Raw genomic sequence first — 14,659 nt, 5'->3', positions numbered from 1 at the left:
ATAATTCGAGATTTACGCATTATTTCAAAGTGATTCATGTTAGATAACAATAAAGTAAGCAAAACCACATTTTTAATGAATCTTATTTCCCTAAGGATTTTGGTTAGATTCACTCCGTAATAATAATTCGTATTTGCTCCAACGTAAGTAGAGCCAAACAACTGTGCGCAGTAGGTTTATTTAGATATCAAGCATATCATAAGAGTCGTGCAGTAACATGCTTGCTGAATAGGACTAACCCATTTAAAATATTGATTAAAGGATAATAAACTTGTAGACAAGTTAGAAGACAAGTTAGTGGAAAATTTAGAAGACAAGTTAGTAGACAAGTTAGTAGACAAGTTAGTAGACAAGTTTGTAAACAAGTTAGTAGACAAGTTAGAAGACAAGTTAGAAGACAAGTTAGAAGACAAGTTAGAAGACAAGTTAATAGACAAGTTAGAAGACAAGTTAGTAGACAAGTTAGAAGACAAGTTAGTAGACAAGTTAGAAGACAAGTTAGTAGACAAGTTAGTAGACAAGTTAGAAGACAAGTTAGTAGACAAGTTAGTAGACAAGTTTGAAGACAAGTTAGAAGACAAGTTAGTAGACAAGTTAGAAGACAAGTTAGTGGAAAAGTTAGAAGACAAGTTAGAAGACAAGTTAGTAGACAAGTTAGTAGACAAGTTAGTAGACAAGTTTGTAAACAAGTTAGTAGACAAGTTAGAAGACAAGTTAGTAGACAAGTTAGAAGACAAGTTAGAAGACAAGTTAGTAGACAAGTTAGTAGACAAGTTAGTAGATAAGTTAGTAGACAAGTTAGTAGACAAGTTAGTAGACAAGTTAGAAAACAAGTTAGAAGACAAGTTAGAAGACAAGTTAGTAGACAAGTTTGTAAACAAGTTAGTAGACAAGTTAGAAGACAAGTTAGAAGACAAGTTAGTAGACAAGTTAGAAGACAAGTTAGTAGACAAGTTTGAAGACAAGTTAGTAGACAAGTTAGAAGACAAGTTAGAAGACAAGTTAGTAGACAAGTTTGTAGACAAGTTAGGATACAAGTTAGTAGACAAGTTTGTAAACAAGTTAGTAGACAAGTTGGAAGACAAGTTAGTAGACAAGTTTGTAAACAAGTTAGTGGACAAGTTAGTGGACAAGTTAGAAGACAAGTTTGAAGACAAGTTAGAAGACAAGTTAATAGACAAGTTAGAAGACAAGTTAGTAGCTAGGTAGACAAGTTTGTAAACAAGTTAGTGGACAAGTTAGTGGACAAGTTAGAAGACAAGTTAGAAGACAAGTTAGAAGACAAGATAATAGACAAGTTAGAAGACAAGTTAGTAGACAAGTTAGTAGACAAGTTAGTAGACAAGTTTGAAGACAAGTTAGTAGACAAGTTAGTAGACAAGTTAGTAGACAAGTTAGAAGACAAGTTAGAAGACAAGTTAGTAGACAAGTTAGTAGACAAGTTAGAAGACAAATTAGTAGACGAGTTAGAAGACAAGTTAGTAGACAAGTTAGAAGACAAGTTAAAAGACAAGTTAGTAGACAAGTTAGTAGACAAGGTAGTAGACAAGTTAGTAGACAAGTTAGTAGACAAGTTAGTGGACAAGTTAGTGGACAAGTTAGTAGACAAGTTAGTAGACAAGTTAGAAGACAAATTAGAAGACAAGTTAGGATACAAGTTAGTAGACAAGTTAGAAGACAAGTTAGTAGACAATTTAGTAGACAAGTTAGAAGACAAATTAGTAGACAAGTTAGTAGACAAGTTGGTAGAAAAGTTAGTAGACAAGTTAGTAAACAAGTTAGTAGACAATACAGTAGACAATACAGTAGACAATACAGTAGACAATACAGTAGACAATACAGTAGACAATACAGTAGACAATACAGTAGACAATACAGTAGACAATACAGTAGACAATACAGTAGACAATACAGTAGACAATACAGTAGACAATACAGTAGACAATACAGTAGACAATACAGTAGACACTAGACACGTTAGTAATTATCATAATTCCGATCTCAACACGGTCAAAGGAAATAAGGTAAGCTTTAAGCAGTCAAATCATGAGATAATTATTAATTATCGGTTAATGTTAATAATATTTTGAGTTTATTACTCTATTGATCACATTCTGTTTGAGCTGAAGAGCTTAATCATGTCAATCATCTAGCAACACTAGTAACATATAGCAACATAATATCAAAAGTTTACAAAATACTTAAATACTACGAAATGTACAAAACTATAAATTTTACGCTTTCAACTTCCCAAATCATCGCCTCTCCTTCCACTGAAAAGCATCTCGATCAGTCCTTTTGAATTTTAGGAAAGGTCTGGAGTGAAGCACTATTTGTTTCTTGGGCATTTTTCCAGAGTCTTCTTTCCTTAAACCTGAAATTTCCTTCAATTGCCTTCTGTTTTGTGTGCCGGTAGATAGTTTCCATGGACTAACGGTAGATGGTACAGTTTCTTTCTGCAACTTTGACTGAACAGCTTCGTTCGATTTTTTGTACGAACTAAAAGGTGATACTACAGTGTCATTTCTCCGGCCTGATTTTTGTTTGTGGCGAGTAGAGGGTTTAGTGTTGGAGCAAAGAGACTTGATGGTTTCTGCTTTTTCACTGGTCAGGAAAACATTGAACTCCTTTTTAAATATGTCAGATGTTTCCGAGTATAGAAGGTCACTGTACGACTGGTGCTCCTCATGCCCACCAGTACTCTTTTTAACGCTTTTGGCAATCTGAGTTTTAGATGCTTTTCTTCGAGTTATTCCATTAGCTTTACTAGAGGTTCTCGTAAATTTGTTATTAGACTCCTTCAACTGGACAAATCTCCTTTGGTTATAAAGAGGCTTTGCTTGAACTGGTTTTCTGTTAACTCTCTGTACAGCACTGCTGAAAGGATACCTTAAATCCGGCTGTGTGTCTGGAGGAGCAGACCTCCTCTCTGAGAGGTTATTTACCCTAGTACTAGAGGAGTTATTGTGGTTTATTTTAGCGTGGTTTGGCAACACGTTCATTGTCATGAATGACGGATCTTCTTTAGCATTGTCGTCAGTACACCCTAACGGTTCTTTCACTTCAGCATTTTTTTCCTTTAAAGAAACTGATGTGGTATCACCATTCAACTGAATAACAGGGCTAATGAGACAGTTCGAAGCTTTTAACTCTGTACCTTGGTTAGATTGTTGTGGTAAATTAGGATTTAGTGAGGAATGTGGAGGATCCCTTTGCACAGTGGTTGATGCCCATTCTAAGGTTTTGGGTGAATCACTTAAGCCTGTAGTACACCCTGATATACAGCTGAAAGGAACTTCATCCGATTTCTGCTGTCCCCTGCTGCTCATCGTTGTTTCCACCGTTATATTATTATCACTTTCATCGCAATATTTGTTATAACTGTTCTCGTTAGATACAGATGTGCCAACACTCTTCTCACTACACCCTGACAAAGGAGACAGACTATCAGTACTATTACCCGAAATCTCAGTAGGGATGGTCTGCTCAGAGGCTTTTAGCTCAGTCTTTGGAATTGGAGCAGAAACAGATCGACGAGATATAGTCTTCGCAGTTTTGGTACTTTCAACAGATAAAAGGGACATCTTGTTTACAAGTTGGTGCTGAGAAGATTTTCTGATGACGCTGTTTGGTAAACACACAGACTCAGGCGGTTTGTAGTTCTTCTCCGTGGCCATCTCACGGAAGTTTCTTGTGCTTGCCCAAGTTTTGCTTTCTGTCTCCGAAGCACTGCTCTCTGAAGAACTACAATCGTCATCCGAGTTTTTAGTTTTATTCCACCCTGCCAATTTAATGACTTGTTTCAATGACTCCAATATATCTCCAGGGACGAAGATGTCATTTTTCCGACGTGAATCAGCAAATGGTCCAACAGCATCCCTGTTGAGTAGAACTCTGGGACATTTTCTGGGTACAGCATCAACCAATTCCGAGAAAGGTTCAACATTCAATGATGTTCCCATGATAATCAAAAGATCACATTTTTGAAAATCTTTCGGGTAAAGATAAAACTTTTTAGGAAGTTCTTCACCAAACATGACGACATCCGGTTTAACATATCCAGAGCAACTCTTTCTTCGACATGATGGCACTTTGTGTGCTAAAATCATCTTTTCAGTCCAAGATGGAGAGTGAGGAGCAAAACACTTACAGCAAGAAGCTGACTCCAGAGTGCCGTGAGCCTCAACTAGCTTAGTGGAGGATATACCACATTTCTTTTCCAAGCCATCAATATTTTGTGTGTACATTCGCAACAGCACTCCATGTGACTCCAACGTTTTACAGAATTTATGAATAGAGTTGGGCTGTTTTTCACTCCTAATAAAATCACGGATAATATCTAAAAAAGGGTTGGGATTTCGGTTGAAATATTTCAAGTCAAAAACATCAGTAGGATTAGAAACGTTATACTTCTTGGTATTGTAGTAAAGTCCGGTGCCAGGAGACCTGAAGTCTGGTATTCCACTGGCAGTAGAGATGCCTGCACCAGCCATTATAATTATATCCTTGCACTTTCTGTTCTTAAGGAATGAAGCAAACCGTTGAAGTGGGTCTGTGTAAGTACATGACTTCTTGGAGACTTGGCTTGATGTAGTTGAAATGCTGCCGTTCTGAAAAAAAAACATCATTAAGGACAATACCAATATATATGTAATTTATCAATACTGTATGATTAATCGAATCCAAAGATACATGTAACCCATTTTTAACTTGAATGGATGGATAAATAACAGACTATGAATAATTATTGTGTATTTTATACCTAAGTATTGGTAAAAAAGTGAAACAAGGTAAATAACTGGTGAAAACTAAATAAAACAAATCGACGTTCCGGCACTAATCAGCCTTTTACTAAGATTAGTAAGCCGTGATGCTCAAATTGAAGGCGACTCCCAGCAATTAAAAATACCAATGCTTGTGGTTGCTCGTTCCCTAAAAGTAACAGCAGCTATTTATCATTGTTTATTATTGACTGCTGTTGTTGTCTAGCTCCTGTCTACGGACAAGAACCAAAGTGGTGCTAATTTCCACTTCATATAAATCTTACAAACAAAATTTCATCTTACTCGTTTTCCAGATTTTATTCTTTCAAGGTGACATCCATTCTTCATTGGATCATTTAGCAAATTTTTTGAATATGGATGCTGGTATGGAGGCATCACATTTTCAACCACTATTTGCTTCCCTAAAATATTTAGATGAAAATGTGTGAAAACAATTTAAATCTATTTCTAACTACAAAACTGATTGATTGTTTGGATCCTGTGCCAGTTCTAATGACTGATTTACAAAAGATATAATTACTTGATAAATGATATAAAAACCTTGTTAAACTTAGCAGAATAAATAAACATTAAAATAAATTAGTTCAAAGAAATTTAGTTTTTGTTCTGCGATTTTCAATTTTTTGCTGCAATAAATGATTTCACCGTTCCAAAAGTTTCTCTGAACAGAATAAGTTCATGTAAATTCCGGATTGGATTATTATTTATGAGTCGTATAGTTGATATGTTTTCTTGGGTAAATTTCTATTGATCCTGTTTGATGCAAAAAGGAAAAGGCTCTTATCTCATTTATGATCTCAAATTATTCTACTTTCACTGCAGAGAACTTTAAGAAAGTAGTTCAGAATGTGGTAGCTGAAGAGGATCACAGCAGAAATGTGTTGATTTTTGGTCTCAAGGAGGATGCAGGAGAGAAACTTGGTGATCAAATTTGCGATGTGTTTGAACAAATGGCAGAGAAGCCACGTTTTGAAGCTGCTCGAATTGGGAATAAAGCTGCTGAAAAACATAGAGCTGTCAAAGTATCATTTGGAAGCTCTAGCACCGTTCATCAGATACTGATTAAAGCTAAAGAACTCAGACTGTCTCAGTGTTTTAAAACTGTTTTTATTCCACCGGAGCTGTCGCCGGAGGAGCGTGCAGTACATAGACAGTTGGTTCTAGATTTTTTGTTTAACTGATTTAATAAAATAGATATTACTTTTTTTTGGACATTTTATATGAACTCCTACACTTTACATTTACTGGAAATATACATGCATTCTGGAGATTAATTATATTTATAACGTTTTATCAAAAAATATCAATCACAACCAAAGTTATGGATAGTTATAGTGTGAGCGTTAATGTGAGCTAGTCATGACATATCATAAAGCATGAAAACGCAGCGCCGTTAATCGGTGGTTGCTCGTGCACATGCAATATTCTAGATTGCTAAGCAACGACGCAGTCAAACAGTGATGAAACAGCGTAATTATTCTAACGTTAATTTGACCTCACTTCCGATAAAAAATCTAAAGCCTAAATAAAAATTTTATGAATCTCCTATTCCTGTCCTTTCTCTACAACCCTGCTAAAAATTGCGATGCTCCAACTCCATTTGCAAGCTAAAATTGGTCCGGAAGAAGGGTCAGTTTTCGGTAAATTTGCAGCGTTGCCAGGGGATTTTGTGAAGTTTAAAATATAGTATTGTATAGATAAGTTGAGAATAATTTTTTTAAATATAAAATTTTTCAAACAGTATACACATAATGTCACAATGACCCTATATAGAAAGAAAAAAATAAACCCTTCAACAACTCAAAGTTTTGAAAATCACCCTTGGCCTTGCGGCTCCAAGTTCAAATCTAAACTGTTTATATTGACAAAGTTCTTTCACGTTGAGAATAATTTACAAAATATCATTGCACTAAATAAAAAAATAATTTAAATAAATATATTTTTCCATCAACATTAATAATTTATCAAATTCAATTTTATTAATTAATAAAATCTAATACATTATCTATAAATAATTCATTAATACTTCCCAGTGGAATAAAGATTTATGAAACGCTTCTTTGCCACAAAAGGATGAAACCAAAGATATTCATTATGTGTCTCCTTATTGCTTAAATAACTGGGTCCTTCAATTTTCCCTAAAACTTCATTCGAAACATTCCAAAAATAAAAATCATTTACACTGTTTTTAGAAATCATTTCTTTCTTAAATCCTTCCAATCTAACTTTAAAGCTTAAAACTGTCGAGCAGTTCTTGACATCTGAAGGGAGTTTGTTCCAGTAAGGAATGACTCGCTCCGGAAGAAAAGAAGACTGGAGATTCTTAACTTTAGTTACACTCTTATTACACCTATTGGTTGAAACTAGATTAAGACCAGATCTGCTCATTCTGAACAAACCCGATCCATATTCAGTCAAACCACTAGTTACTTTAAAAGCTTTGATAAGGTCCCCACGTATTCGCCGCTCTGCCAGCGTTGTCAAATTGAGGATATCCAGTCTGCAGCTGTATGGAAGAGTACCCACCTCATCAATAAGACGGGTAAACCGCCTCTGGACGCTCTCCAGCTCCAAAACAGTCCCCCAACTTCCATGAGCCGCAACTGGATTCCACAATTGGACACAATACTCAAGATGAGGTCTTATCAAAGCTTTATAAATAGCTATCATTACAACCTTTTCTCTAATAACTAAGTTCCTTACAATCCAGCAGATCATACGATTTGCTTTAGAAATACATGCTTTTATCTGTTCATTCCAAAGCAAGGAGCTATGGGTAATAACCCCCAAATCTTTTTCCTGTGCAGATACTTCTAGTTCTACTCCATTTACAATATAATTCGAGTTAGGATTATTATTCAGATTAATATGGACTACTTTACACTTGGCAGGATTGAAGTTTAAGTGCCAAATACTCTCCCAAATTTCGAGTTCTAAAATATCATCAGATACACTTCTATGGTTAGCTGCATTACAGACTAACTTGAGATCATCTGCAAATAATTTAATCTTATTTTTAACATTGTCAGGTAAATCGTTTATATAAAGAATAAATAGCAAAGGACCCAATACTGACCCCTGGGGAACACCAGATAACACGTGTTTCACCTCAGACCATTGTCCTTCTACACAAACCCTCATGATTCTGTCTGTCAGAAAGTCTTTTATAACATCTAAAACTTAAGGGATCAGATTTAACACCCTTTTTGAACAATGCTACAACAGATGCTGTCTTCCAAATGTCAGGCAGGACTCCTGTTTCTGAACACTTAACAAATAATTTAGTTACAGCTTCAACAAACTTTTCATCGTATGCTAAGGATTTCAACAACTTTGGATGAACGCCATCCGGACCAGAACTTTTAAAAACATTAAGCTTTAAAAGCTGCTTCTTGATATCAGAACTGCTAATTTCCATATCATCAATAACCTCTTTGTTATAACTCTCATTTTGGGGAAGAGGGCCAGGTGGTTCACGCACAAACACAGAACTAAAGGCACTAGCAAGTACCTCAGCTGACTCAGATGAACTATCTGTGCGTGTACCATCTCCTCTATCTAAAGAAACAACACTTGACTTAACTTGACGTTTATTACGCAAATACGAGTAAAAAGATTCACAATTCTGTTTTAAATTAGATGTAATCTTCTTTTCATAATTTACTTTAGCTTTAATTTCTGCCACCTCAAAAATACGCTGCTTGCTATTTGCACAGCTAAAGTTAATATCCGAAGGATTAATATCAAATTCAGCCCATGTTCTTACTCATTCTTTTAAGTGAAGTTGTACTCCATGGCAACTTGACAGGTCTGTTGTCGAGATAAACCGAAGCAGCTGGGACAGCTGCAGCAACAGACTCCAATTTACCATGTAGTTCAACCCACATATCTTGAACATTATTTGTACAACTATAATCCCAGTCAATATTATTGACTTCAGTGAAAGAGCTGTGACCTAGTGAAAGTGCTGGTGACGATGAGAAAGACCATAAACCAGGGATTCCTTCGGGAGCATGTAAGATTATATCCAAAGTTTGTTCGCCAATGGGGTGTGTCTGGGTGTCAAAGATCTTCAAGGTGGGTGCTACTTGTGATGAACTCTAGAAGGATGGGATGGTAATACTCGGTCTGGCCGTCTGGAAGCCCATAGAATTCCAGTTCAGAAACCGAGTAAGGAGGTGCGGCTACTGATGAGAAGCCTCCTTAAAGTTTATTTGGGTTAGAAACGACATCTGGGTCCCTACCCTCGCACAAGATTATTCTCAATTTTCTTGTTGTGTCCACAACTATACCGTTGATCAGAGTCACATCTGATGACTTCAGTGAAAGGGCTGATGACTTCAGTGAAAGAGCTGGTGACCTAGTGAAAGTGCTGGTGACGATGAGAAAGACCATAAACCAGGGATTCCTTCGGGAGCATGTAAGATTATATCCAAAGTTTGTTCGCCAATGGGGTGTGTCTGGGTGTCAAAGATCTTCAAGGTGGGTGCTACTTGTGATGAACTCTAGAAGGATGGGATGGTAATACTCGGTCTGGCCGTCTGGAAGCCCATAGAATTCCAGTTCAGAAACCGAGTAAGGAGGTGCGGCTACTGATGAGAAGCCTCCTTAAAGTTTATTTGGGTTAGAAACGACATCTGGGTCCCTACCCTCGCACAAGATTATTCTCAATTTTCTTGTTGTGTCCACAACTATACCGTTGATCAGAGTCACATCTGATGACTTCAGTGAAAGGGCTGATGACTTCAGTGAAAGAGCTGGTGACCTAGTGAAAGTGCTGGTGACGATGAGAAAGACCATAAACCAGGGATTCCTTCGGGAGCATGTAAGATTATATCCAAAGTTTGTTCGCCAATGGGGTGTGTCTGGGTGTCAAAGATCTTCAAGGTGGGTGCTACTTGTGATGAACTCTAGAAGGATGGGATGGTAATACTCGGTCTGGCCGTCTGGAAGCCCATAGAATTCCAGTTCAGAAACCGAGTAAGGAGGTGCGGCTACTGATGAGAAGCCTCCTTAAAGTTTATTTGGGTTAGAAACGACATCTTGGTCCCTACCCTCGCACAAGATTATTCTCAATTTTCTTGTTGTGTCCACAACTATACCGTTGATCAGAGTCACATCTGATGACTTCAGTGAAAGGGCTGATGACTTCAGTGAAAGAGCTGGTGACCTAGTGAAAGTGCTGGTGACGATGAGAAAGACCATAAACCAGGGATTCCTTCGGGAGCATGTAAGATTATATCCAAAGTTTGTTCGCCAATGGGGTGTGTCTGGGTGTCAAAGATCTTCAAGGTGGGTGCTACTTGTGATGAACTCTAGAAGGATGGGATGGTAATACTCGGTCTGGCCGTCTGGAAGCCCATAGAATTCCAGTTCAGAAACCGAGTAAGGAGGTGCGGCTACTGATGAGAAGCCTCCTTAAAGTTTATTTGGGTTAGAAACGACATCTGGGTCCCTACCCTCGCACAAGATTATTCTCAATTTTCTTGTTGTGTCCACAACTATACCGTTGATCAGAGTCACATCTGATGACTTCAGTGAAAGGGCTGATGACTTCAGTGAAAGAGCTGGTGACCTAGTGAAAGTGCTGGTGACGATGAGAAAGACCATAAACCAGGGATTCCTTCGGGAGCATGTAAGATTATATCCAAAGTTTGTTCGCCAATGGGGTGTGTCTGGGTGTCAAAGATCTTCAAGGTGGGTGCTACTTGTGATGAACTCTAGAAGGATGGGATGGTAATACTCGGTCTGGCCGTCTGGAAGCCCATAGAATTCCAGTTCAGAAACCGAGTAAGGAGGTGCGGCTACTGATGAGAAGCCTCCTTAAAGTTTATTTGGGTTAGAAACGACATCTGGGTCCCTACCCTCGCACAAGATTATTCTCAATTTTCTTGTTGTGTCCACAACTATACCGTTGATCAGAGTCACATCTGATGACTTCAGTGAAAGGGCTGATGACTTCAGTGAAAGAGCTGGTGACCTAGTGAAAGTGCTGGTGACGATGAGAAAGACCATAAACCAGGGATTCCTTCGGGAGCATGTAAGATTATATCCAAAGTTTGTTCGCCAATGGGGTGTGTCTGGGTGTCAAAGATCTTCAAGGTGGGTGCTACTTGTGATGAACTCTAGAAGGATGGGATGGTAATACTCGGTCTGGCCGTCTGGAAGCCCATAGAATTCCAGTTCAGAAACCGAGTAAGGAGGTGCGGCTACTGATGAGAAGCCTCCTTAAAGTTTATTTGGGTTAGAAACGACATCTGGGTCCCTACCCTCGCACAAGATTATTCTCAATTTTCTTGTTGTGTCCACAACTATACCGTTGATCAGAGTCACATCTGATGACTTCAGTGAAAGGGCTGATGACTTCAGTGAAAGAGCTGGTGACCTAGTGAAAGTGCTGGTGACGATGAGAAAGACCATAAACCAGGGATTCCTTCGGGAGCATGTAAGATTATATCCAAAGTTTGTTCGCCAATGGGGTGTGTCTGGGTGTCAAAGATCTTCAAGGTGGGTGCTACTTGTGATGAACTCTAGAAGGATGGGATGGTAATACTCGGTCTGGCCGTCTGGAAGCCCATAGAATTCCAGTTCAGAAACCGAGTAAGGAGGTGCGGCTACTGATGAGAAGCCTCCTTAAAGTTTATTTGGGTTAGAAACGACATCTGGGTCCCTACCCTCGCACAAGATTATTCTCAATTTTCTTGTTGTGTCCACAACTATACCGTTGATCAGAGTCACATCTGATGACTTCAGTGAAAGGGCTGATGACTTCAGTGAAAGAGCTGGTGACCTAGTGAAAGTGCTGGTGACGATGAGAAAGACCATAAACCAGGGATTCCTTCGGGAGCATGTAAGATTATATCCAAAGTTTGTTCGCCAATGGGGTGTGTCTGGGTGTCAAAGATCTTCAAGGTGGGTGCTACTTGTGATGAACTCTAGAAGGATGGGATGGTAATACTCGGTCTGGCCGTCTGGAAGCCCATAGAATTCCAGTTCAGAAACCGAGTAAGGAGGTGCGGCTACTGATGAGAAGCCTCCTTAAAGTTTATTTGGGTTAGAAACGACATCTTGGTCCCTACCCTCGCACAAGATTATTCTCAATTTTCTTGTTGTGTCCACAACTATACCGTTGATCAGAGTCACATCTGATGACTTCAGTGAAAGGGCTGATGACTTCAGTGAAAGAGCTGGTGACCTAGTGAAAGTGCTGGTGACGATGAGAAAGACCATAAACCAGGGATTCCTTCGGGAGCATGTAAGATTATATCCAAAGTTTGTTCGCCAATGGGGTGTGTCTGGGTGTCAAAGATCTTCAAGGTGGGTGCTACTTGTGATGAACTCTAGAAGGATGGGATGGTAATACTCGGTCTGGCCGTCTGGAAGCCCATAGAATTCCAGTTCAGAAACCGAGTAAGGAGGTGCGGCTACTGATGAGAAGCCTCCTTAAAGTTTATTTGGGTTAGAAACGACATCTGGGTCCCTACCCTCGCACAAGATTATTCTCAATTTTCTTGTTGTGTCCACAACTATACCGTTGATCAGAGTCACATCTGATGACTTCAGTGAAAGGGCTGATGACTTCAGTGAAAGAGCTGGTGACCTAGTGAAAGTGCTGGTGACGATGAGAAAGACCATAAACCAGGGATTCCTTCGGGAGCATGTAAGATTATATCCAAAGTTTGTTCGCCAATGGGGTGTGTCTGGGTGTCAAAGATCTTCAAGGTGGGTGCTACTTGTGATGAACTCTAGAAGGATGGGATGGTAATACTCGGTCTGGCCGTCTGGAAGCCCATAGAATTCCAGTTCAGAAACCGAGTAAGGAGGTGCGGCTACTGATGAGAAGCCTCCTTAAAGTTTATTTGGGTTAGAAACGACATCTTGGTCCCTACCCTCGCACAAGATTATTCTCAATTTTCTTGTTGTGTCCACAACTATACCGTTGATCAGAGTCACATCTGATGACTTCAGTGAAAGGGCTGATGACTTCAGTGAAAGAGCTGGTGACCTAGTGAAAGTGCTGGTGACGATGAGAAAGACCATAAACCAGGGATTCCTTCGGGAGCATGTAAGATTATATCCAAAGTTTGTTCGCCAATGGGGTGTGTCTGGGTGTCAAAGATCTTCAAGGTGGGTGCTACTTGTGATGAACTCTAGAAGGATGGGATGGTAATACTCGGTCTGGCCGTCTGGAAGCCCATAGAATTCCAGTTCAGAAACCGAGTAAGGAGGTGCGGCTACTGATGAGAAGCCTCCTTAAAGTTTATTTGGGTTAGAAACGACATCTGGGTCCCTACCCTCGCACAAGATTATTCTCAATTTTCTTGTTGTGTCCACAACTATACCGTTGATCAGAGTCACATCTGATGACTTCAGTGAAAGGGCTGATGACTTCAGTGAAAGAGCTGGTGACCTAGTGAAAGTGCTGGTGACGATGAGAAAGACCATAAACCAGGGATTCCTTCGGGAGCATGTAAGATTATATCCAAAGTTTGTTCGCCAATGGGGTGTGTCTGGGTGTCAAAGATCTTCAAGGTGGGTGCTACTTGTGATGAACTCTAGAAGGATGGGATGGTAATACTCGGTCTGGCCGTCTGGAAGCCCATAGAATTCCAGTTCAGAAACCGAGTAAGGAGGTGCGGCTACTGATGAGAAGCCTCCTTAAAGTTTATTTGGGTTAGAAACGACATCTGGGTCCCTACCCTCGCACAAGATTATTCTCAATTTTCTTGTTGTGTCCACAACTATACCGTTGATCAGAGTCACATCTGATGACTTCAGTGAAAGGGCTGATGACTTCAGTGAAAGAGCTGGTGACCTAGTGAAAGTGCTGGTGACGATGAGAAAGACCATAAACCAGGGATTCCTTCGGGAGCATGTAAGATTATATCCAAAGTTTGTTCGCCAATGGGGTGTGTCTGGGTGTCAAAGATCTTCAAGGTGGGTGCTACTTGTGATGAACTCTAGAAGGATGGGATGGTAATACTCGGTCTGGCCGTCTGGAAGCCCATAGAATTCCAGTTCAGAAACCGAGTAAGGAGGTGCGGCTACTGATGAGAAGCCTCCTTAAAGTTTATTTGGGTTAGAAACGACATCTGGGTCCCTACCCTCGCACAAGATTATTCTCAATTTTCTTGTTGTGTCCACAACTATACCGTTGATCAGAGTCACATCTGATGACTTCAGTGAAAGGGCTGATGACTTCAGTGAAAGAGCTGGTGACCTAGTGAAAGTGCTGGTGACGATGAGAAAGACCATAAACCAGGGATTCCTTCGGGAGCATGTAAGATTATATCCAAAGTTTGTTCGCCAATGGGGTGTGTCTGGGTGTCAAAGATCTTCAAGGTGGGTGCTACTTGTGATGAACTCTAGAAGGATGGGATGGTAATACTCGGTCTGGCCGTCTGGAAGCCCATAGAATTCCAGTTCAGAAACCGAGTAAGGAGGTGCGGCTACTGATGAGAAGCCTCCTTAAAGTTTATTTGGGTTAGAAACGACATCTGGGTCCCTACCCTCGCACAAGATTATTCTCAATTTTCTTGTTGTGTCCACAACTATACCGTTGATCAGAGTCACATCTGATGACTTCAGTGAAAGGGCTGATGACTTCAGTGAAAGAGCTGGTGACCTAGTGAAAGTGCTGGTGACGATGAGAAAGACCATAAACCAGGGATTCCTTCGGGAGCATGTAAGATTATATCCAAAGTTTGTTCGCCAATGGGGTGTGTCTGGGTGTCAAAGATCTTCAAGGTGGGTGCTACTTGTGATGAACTCTAGAAGGATGGGATGGTAATACTCGGTCTGGCCGTCTGGAAGCCCATAGAATTCCAGTTCAGAAACCGAGTAAGGAGGTGCGGCTACTGATGAGAAGCCTCCTT

General features: G+C 39.7%; 2 protein-coding genes across 2 annotated transcripts; one reads left to right on the top strand and one right to left on the bottom strand.

Annotated features, from left to right (window-relative positions):
* The first annotated feature begins 36 nt into the window (after positions 1-36).
* Positions 37-1,209, top strand: LOC134821440 (phage-like element PBSX protein XkdO). The gene is made up of 2 exons (XM_063832182.1): positions 37-54; positions 262-1,209. The coding sequence occupies exons 1-2, from the start codon at positions 37-39 to the stop codon at positions 1,207-1,209; spliced, it is 966 nt and encodes a 321-aa protein (XP_063688252.1).
* A 715-nt stretch (positions 1,210-1,924) lies between these two features.
* Positions 1,925-5,190, bottom strand: LOC134820699 (uncharacterized). Its single transcript, XM_063831227.1, has 2 exons — positions 5,067-5,190; positions 1,925-4,610 (listed from the first exon to the last, which is right to left on the bottom strand). Exons 1-2 carry the CDS (start codon positions 5,157-5,159, stop codon positions 2,256-2,258), a joined length of 2,448 nt encoding a protein of 815 aa, XP_063687297.1. The 5' UTR covers positions 5,160-5,190; the 3' UTR covers positions 1,925-2,255.
* Positions 5,191-14,659: the final 9,469 nt, after the last annotated feature.

The sequence above is a fragment of the Bolinopsis microptera genome, chromosome 9 (genome assembly GCF_026151205.1).
Source record: "Bolinopsis microptera isolate Bmic1 chromosome 9, MBARI_Bmic_1.0, whole genome shotgun sequence".
In the NCBI taxonomy this organism is placed as follows: Eukaryota; Metazoa; Ctenophora; class Tentaculata; order Lobata; family Bolinopsidae; genus Bolinopsis; species Bolinopsis microptera.
The sequence above is the reverse complement of the archived record's forward strand: the minus strand, read 5'-3'. Positions and strand labels throughout refer to the sequence as shown.